The 7,850-nt window shown below is 38.6% G+C and overlaps 1 protein-coding gene across 1 annotated transcript; it reads left to right on the forward strand.

Moving 5' to 3' along the window:
- Positions 1 to 5,463: 5,463 nt before the first annotated feature.
- On the forward strand, positions 5,464 to 7,298 carry LOC138836818 (heat shock transcription factor, Y-linked-like). Its single transcript, XM_070035440.1, has 2 exons — positions 5,464 to 6,052; positions 6,517 to 7,298. Exons 1-2 carry the CDS (start codon positions 5,543 to 5,545, stop codon positions 7,219 to 7,221), a joined length of 1,215 nt encoding a protein of 404 aa, XP_069891541.1. The 5' UTR covers positions 5,464 to 5,542; the 3' UTR covers positions 7,222 to 7,298.
- Positions 7,299 to 7,850: the final 552 nt, after the last annotated feature.

Consider the following 7,850-nt stretch of genomic DNA (forward strand, 5'->3'; position numbering starts at 1 on the left):
AATTAATAATCCAGAGGAGAGTTCCCAAAAAGCTCTACAAATGCTACTGGTAAACATGGTGAAGAAAAAGATTGAAAACCTGTAAAGGACTCAGTGTGAGCATGATAGGGAGAGAGGGGAGGCAAACCAAAGATCAATACAGGAAGCTTATGAGCATGAGGAAGCTACTCAAAGATTGATACAGGAATTGTGTGAGCAGGCTGAGAACACTCAAAGAGAAATAAAGGAATTGTGTGAGCAGGATGAGAACAGTCAAAAAGATAGAAATTGTGGGAGCTGGCCAAGAACAGAAAAAGAGAAAGTCAGGGATGGCGTGAGCATGCTGAGAACAAAGAGAACTACGGGACTTGCGTGAACATGAGGAAGCTAATCAAAGAGTAATACAGGAATTGCGAGAGTGGGAGGAGAATAGACAAAGATCAAAGAGGTACTCATGAAATCCATAAACAGACAACTGAAAGAACTCAGGGAGACTAGAAAGGGAATGCTGAATGGAGCCCAACAGAAGGAATAGGAGTCCAAAGAAACCATAACCAATCAAATAAGCGATTTGAGAATAAACACTGAACACCAAATTAAGGAAGTAAAGAAGTTCATACAAGATCTAAACAAAGCTCCAACAAAGAATTTGAAGCCATCAAAGCCGACCAAATAGAAGGAAAAGAAATTAAAAAAAAAAAAGTAGAAAGTCTTGACAGTAGGTTAGACCATGCAGAAGTTCGAACCTTGGGGATGGAAGACAGCCAATATATTATAGAGAAAGAACATACAACTGTCCAAGACAAATCCAAGAAATATGATAGATCTATTCAACATCTGGAAGACACCATCAAAAGGCCTAATCTGAGGATAATGGGAGTAGAGGAGCACCTAGAGACGGAAGTTAAGGGTCTAGGAAATTTGTTTAACAGAATCCTAGAAGAAAACTTCCCAAACATGCAAAAACATAGGCCTATTCAGATACAACAAGCTTTCATAATTCCAAATAGTCCAGAGCAGAACAGGACATCCCACCATCACATTATAATCCGCACAGGATCAATTCAGACTAAGGAAAAGATCCTTAAAGATATCAAGGAGAAAAGATAAATCAACTATAAAGGGAAACCAATTAGAATCACCTCAGATTTCTCAGCAGAGACAATCAAAGCAAGAAGAACCTGGAATGATGCATGCCAAGTCCTAAAGACAAACAATTATCAACCAAGAATACTGTACCCAGCTAAACTCTCTTTCATAACCAAAGGTCAAATAAAAACCTTCCATAACAAGAAAAATTGAAAAAATTTATCTCCACCAAACCAGCCCTACAAAAGATTCTTAAAGATGTCCTACACATAGAAAACCAACAAGACCACAATAAAGGCCAAGAAACCACACCCAAACTGAGAATCCAAGAACCATGGGAAGAACTCAGTTGCCCCAGCCCACAAGAAGGTGGATAACATGGCAGGAACTCCAAAACAACCTCAGTCCTAACTCTCAATATTAACAGTCTTAATTCTCCAATTAAATGACATAGACTGTCTAGTTGGATTAAAAAGTAAGATTCTTCAATCTGCTGCCTTCAAGAGTCACACCTTGCCCATAAAAACAACACATTTTCAATGTGAAAGGCTGGAACAAAATCCTCAACAGAAAGAACAGTGCTGGAGGAATATCAATACCAAATTTCAAACTCTACTACAAAGCCATAGTAATCAAAACAGCTTGGTTCTGGCACAAGAACAGACCTCAGGACCAATAGAATAGAATTGAAAACCCAGAAATGAACCCACAGACCTATAGCCATCTAATCTTCGATAAGGGAGCTAAAAAAGTGGAATCGAAGAAAGACAGCCTCTTCAGTAAATGGTGCTGGCAAAATTGGTTAACTACTTGTAGAAAACTAAAGCTAGATACTTATATATCACCCTGGACCAGAATCAACTCCAAATGGATCAAAGAACTCGGAGTCAAAGCAGACACTCTGAAAACATTACAGAATGGAATAGGAGAAACCGTATGTCTCCTTGGCACAGGCGAAAACTTTCTTAATAGAGACCCAGAAACACAACAAATCAAAGAAAGGTTGGACAAATGGGACTGTATAAAATTGCAGAGCTTCTGCATGGCAAAGGACATAGCTAGCAAGATCAATAGAAAGCCCACGGATTGGGAGAAGATCTTCACTAGCCATACAATGGACAAGGGTCTCATATCTAAAATATACCTGAAACTCAAAAAATTAAATCCCCCAACAACAAATCCTCAAAGAAACAACCGCCCAATAATTAAGTGGGCTAAAGTCATACAGAGAAACTTCTCTGAAGAGGAAAAAAGGATGGCCAATAGACACATGAAGAAGTGCTCAACCTCCCTACCCATAAAAGAAATGCAAATCAAACAACATTGAGATACAACCTCACCCCAGTTAGAATGGCTATAATCAAGAACTCTAATAACAACAGATGCTGGAGGGGATGTGGATAGAAGGGAAACTTACTGCATTGTTGGTGGGAGTTTCAACTTCTTTGGAAAGCAGTATGGAGGTTCCTCAAAAGACTCCACATAGAGGTCCCCTATAACCCAGCATTTTGGGCATTTACCCAAATGATCACAAACACAACTACCAGCACGACTATGTTTATTGCAACATTATTTACTATAGCTAAGATATGAAACCAACCCAGATGTCCCTCAGTAGATGAATGGATCAAGAAAATGTGGTATATATACACAATGGAATTTTATGCCTGCATCAGAAAGAATGACATTGCCTTATTTGTTAAGAAATGGAAAAACTTGAAAAAAATTATATTAATTGAAGTAAGCCAGGCCCAAAGAAACATAGGTCCCATGGTTTCCCTTATTTGCAATAACTAGTATGTCTGAGTCAAGCAGAAAAGGTCAAATCAGTTGTTGTTAGGGAAATGAATCCTAAGATATGTATTTAAATGTTTTTTTTTCTTTCACGCGATTGTTTCTAACACATTTATAAGATTATTACTTTGTTGTTTGTATGTCCCTCCACCTCTGCTTTCACTGTATTTGATGTTGGTATAATTTGTGGAGGGGAAGGGAAAAAAACAAATCGTTGAAATAGCAATACAGGTGGACCCATTGCAACAATGAGATGTACAAGTCCTTATGTCGAAAGTGAACTTTACAATGTTGGTGGGGGGGAAGAGGATTGAATGGGGGGCCAGAGGGAGGGGGAAAGGAAAGGATGAGAAGGGGAAGCAAATGAGGTGGCTATAATACTCATTATCTTGCCCATGTAATTGTAACCCCTCTGTACAGTATTTTCACAATAAAAAAAAGAAGAAACAAATATGCAAATACATATACACACAAACAGTATTTCCAAGAGTTGACTTAAGAAAAGCAGTTTTACCCTTCTTAGCATGAGTCAGTCTCTTCCAATCAGATAGGGGCTATTTACTACATTCTTTTTTTTGGGGGGGGGGATGTCCGGTCATGGGGCCTGAACTCTGGGCCTGGGCGCTGTCCCTCAGTTCTTCTGCTCAAGGCTAGTGCTCTACCACTTGAGTCACAGCACCACTTCCGGCTTTTTTCTTTTTCGCTTATGTGGTGCTGAGGAATCAAACCCAGGGCTTCAAGCATGCAAGGCAAGCACTGTACCACTGAGCCATCTTCCCAGCCCCCTATTTACTACATTCTTGAGAGAGAAAACTGTTAGATTCCTTATGTAACTTGTTTAAGGAGCTTCTCACTTATCTTCAGATGAGACATTAAAGTTGAACCACTGACACTGAATTTGGAAATGAAAAAAAAATGTTGCAGTTAGTTCTGGAAGTGCACTGAGACGACCCAAATGCATCCATGTATGTGTTTGTATGTTTATAGGTGCTTGTGCTGTGGCTTTGTGGGTGGGTGTGAGTTTGTGTTTGTATTTGTGTGTGTGTGTGTGTGTGTGTGTGTGTATATGTGCGTGTGTGTGTTAATACTAGGTGGAACTCCCTGTCTGTGTCTTTCACATGGCTTTTTTTTGGGGGGGGTGGTCCAGTCGTGGGACCTGAACTCTGGGCCTGGGTGCTGTCCCTCAGCTCTTCAGCTCAAAGCTAGCGCTCTATCACTTGAGCCACAGCACCACTTCCAGTTTTTTTCTTTTTTGCTTATGTGGTGCTGAGGAATCGAACCCAGGTCCTTATGCATGCAAGGCAAGCTCTCTACCACTGAGCCACCTTCCCAGCCCCTCACATGGCTTTTTACCTTCAGCTGGGCCACTTGTTCTTCTGGTCTCATCTTGTGCAGGGTCTAGAATTACACTCATGTGCCTCTACCAGTGATTGTCCCTACCTTTTTTTGTAGGTTATGGAGCTTGAACACTTGCCATTGGCGCTGTCCTTGAGCTCTTCAGCTCAAGGTGTGTGTTCTCACACATGAGCCAGAGCAACACTTCCAGTTTTCTGGGGGTTAATTGATGATGAGTCTCATGGACTTTCCTGCCCAACCTGGCTTTGAACCTCAATTCACATATCTCTGCCTCCTTCATAGCTAGGATTACAGTCATGAGACACCAGCACCTGGCATGGCCCCTACCTTTTTGAAGCAATTTCTTTGATAGAGTGACAGAGTCCTTTGCAGAATTAGTGACAACTATGTGGTAAAATATTTGCATGGTAGGCACTGATTAATAAACTAGCACTTATTGTGTGATGCTCATTATTTCATAGGTACTGTATATGAATACAGCACACAATATTGGGAAAAGAGAATGGTATCATACATAATTTCCCAAAGGCTCCAATTTTAAGTAGTCATTCTTTATCGCTAAAGGTTGAATGAGATACAGAAAATACTGATAGATAATCTTACTGGCAAAATATTTTAAGGAAAGAATCATACTAGTTTTGAGATCTACCTACTTTATATTTCCATATATAACTGGGATCGCAAATCCATGGGCTTGTGACACTACATGTCATTTCCCTCCCTGGTGATAAAGTTCCAAAGATTTTTATCTGTCTGGGGTTGGTCTTTGTCAGAGGTCAACGAAGAGTGAGGTTTATACACTATCAACTTTGGCACTTGAATTAATTTTTGAGATTTTCATAAACTCCTTTCCAAGACTGGAAACTCTCAGTAGGTGTGGTTACAGGCTGAACAACATGATGACAGAGCTCCTTGAGTAATTTGTTTCACACTTGGGATGTCCCACTATCCAGCCCTACACTCTGACCATGAATGTAGGAAGTTGGTAGGTAAGGGAAGAAACAGCTTTCATATTGGGTGTTGAAAAGACTTATCAATTGATTTGTTGTCTTATTTACTGGGAAGATTCTCTATGATTAAGATTTTGAAACTTCCAGGAGTGTCAAGCAGTCTCCATTTTATTATAACTGGATTAACATCAGAGTGATAAGGACAGGTTCTTACTACCTTACTCAACAGTTGCTAAGAGACAGAAGGCCTCTTGTGATGTCATAGAATGTTTATGTTTGTCTAGGTTTGTCTATCTGTGTGGGTAGGTCTACTTAAGCTGTGGTGTTTGAAACTGTGAAAATAGGATGAGTAGCGGAGGAAGAAAGAAATTGAGATGGAGGAGTTGTTTTCAGACATGCCAGATGCTTCCAAATGTGGCTCCTCAGAGTCAGATCCCTCCATCCTACCTTCATTGAGTGATCTCTCACTCACTGAGGAAGATGAATTAAGGTCTAAGATTGAGGAAATTACTTTTCAAGTTTTGTCTCAGACACCCTGGGTCCAAAGACTCCGTTCCACATTTTGTGTCTCTATTCCAGATGAAGACAATGATTTTGTTTCCCTAACCTTTCCCAGAAAACTTTGGAAAATAGTGGAAAGTGACAAATTCAAGTCTATTTGGTGGAGTGAGGATGGAACTTCTATTGTGATTAAGGAAGATCTCTTTAAGGAAGAAATTTTGGGAAGAAAGTATCCTTTCAAAATTTTTGAAACTAAAAGTATGAAAAGTCTAGTTCGACAACTGAATCTTTACGGGTTCAGTAAAATTCAGCACCGATTTCAACGATCTGCGTCTCTGGTTGACTTTCTTGCTGAAGAAAAAGAAGCCTCTGCTTTAAGCAAGGTAATTACTTAGGCTTTTTTTCACTTAAGCACTATCCAATGTCTTAATTTGTACTCCTGTTTACCTTTCACTACACTAAAGTAAAACCAAACCAAAATTATCTGAAAATCTTATGAAAAGAAATTTTTTAATCTAAGGAAAACCTGAGACTTAAATAGTTAGAATTTACAGAAAAATTTCTAATAACTTTGAATCTTACCAGTGAAATCTGAATAAAGCCACTTAAGATGTTCATTGTTGCTGTAAAGTCAGATCATGATTTCACTTGAGGACAATAATATTTATGTGTCTGCATATTTATGTTTGTTTTCTACCAAGTACATTTAAAGTAATGAAAGCATATCTGAATTGTTTAACTTCTCTACCAACAAGATCAGCTTGTAGTCTCTGATTTCTTCCAGTAGGTTTGGCACTGACACTTTCCTATTAAAATATCTCCAAATGACTTTCTCCTTTGGTTTCAGTTGCTGTGCTACCATAATCCAAATTTTAAACAAGGATGTCCCCAACTGTTAGCAAGAATGAAAAGAAGAGTCAGGATTAAGAATATCTCTCCAGCAGCTGATTCATTGGTTCCACTTCTGGATAACAAACACCTTGAAGCACAGGGTAATGTGAACAATCTTAATTCTCATTTAGTTGCTGAAAACAGTGGAGAAAATATCCTTTCAACATCAGGGAATTTATTTATGTCTCCAGTAAAGCAGCCTTCTAGCAGGCATATGATTGCAAGTTCAACTTACCTAGTCAGAAATGACTTTTCTCTTACATCGTCATCCATTCAACCATCAGAACAAATTACAACACATCAACATGACATTCTAAATCATGTGGCCACTTTTCATGTGCTGTCAAACAACAGCTACACACAGGCTAATGGCCACATTGTAAATTTTATTCCAACTTCTACTTGTCAATACCGGATCATACCTCCCTTACAAAATAGCAGTTCTGGACTGATGGTAGAACCTTCTGCTATCCCAACTCGATATTCTCATGTATTAGCCAATGATGCTCCTGAATCGAGCCTGCTACTGCCAGCACATAATCATTGCCTCCCCATTCCCACCATTCCCAATAAATCTACTGCACCGTTTTCAAGCTCAACTCATCAAACATCATCCGTATACCAGCATCATCCTAAGAGTAATCTACCAATGGAGTACTAGATTTGGCAAGGAAACACATTAAAATGAGTTGGCAAATACTTAAAACTTACCTGCAACGGTCTTACCTACACAATAAAATGGCATGCTAATATCTATGTTTTCTTTTTCTTTAATGGTTGGTTTTATCAATATTTACTAGAAACTCCATTTCTTCCAGATTCTCACATTTGTTAGCATGAAGTTTTGAAAAGTATTCCCTTATAGTGTTCTGAAAATTGGTTGTTTCTGTCGTGATTTTCCATTCTAATCTCTGATTTTGTTTATATGGGTGTGTTTTCTTGCATTTTGTTTTGGGTTTTTTGTAATTCACTCAGTGTTGAGTGACAATTTTCTGTTTGATATGTGAAAGCCTATAGGGAAAAATGGACCTCACATCCACTATACCAATAGTATATGTGGAAGACTTTGAAGAACCCATTCTGGGTAATTCTGTGTATCACTGAGCAGTACCACTGAAACAATATCATATTTTTTTATTTTATACTCAAGGTGATGTAAATTTTTTCACAATGAATGATTTATTGGTTATTAGCACAAATTTTATGATCCAAAAGAAATATAATAGTCTAATAAAATGGGGTCTGTTTAACTTTCTCTTAAAAGATGAACTAAGTTTAAGGAATAGATTT

This window comes from Dipodomys merriami, unplaced genomic scaffold, assembly GCF_024711535.1.
Source record: "Dipodomys merriami isolate MVZ:Mamm:240054 unplaced genomic scaffold, mDipMer1.0.p SCAF_26, whole genome shotgun sequence".
In the NCBI taxonomy this organism is placed as follows: domain Eukaryota; kingdom Metazoa; phylum Chordata; class Mammalia; order Rodentia; family Heteromyidae; genus Dipodomys; species Dipodomys merriami.

Bases quoted from the DNA above. Each gene is read 5' to 3' on its own strand.
- LOC138836818 (XM_070035440.1), top strand. From the start codon at position 5,543: ATGGAGGAGTTGTTTTCAGACATGCCAGATGCTTCCAAATGTGGCTCC. The intron at 6,053-6,516 runs GTAATTACTTAG...CTTTGGTTTCAG, and splicing joins AAGCCTCTGCTTTAAGCAAG to TTGCTGTGCTACCATAATCC.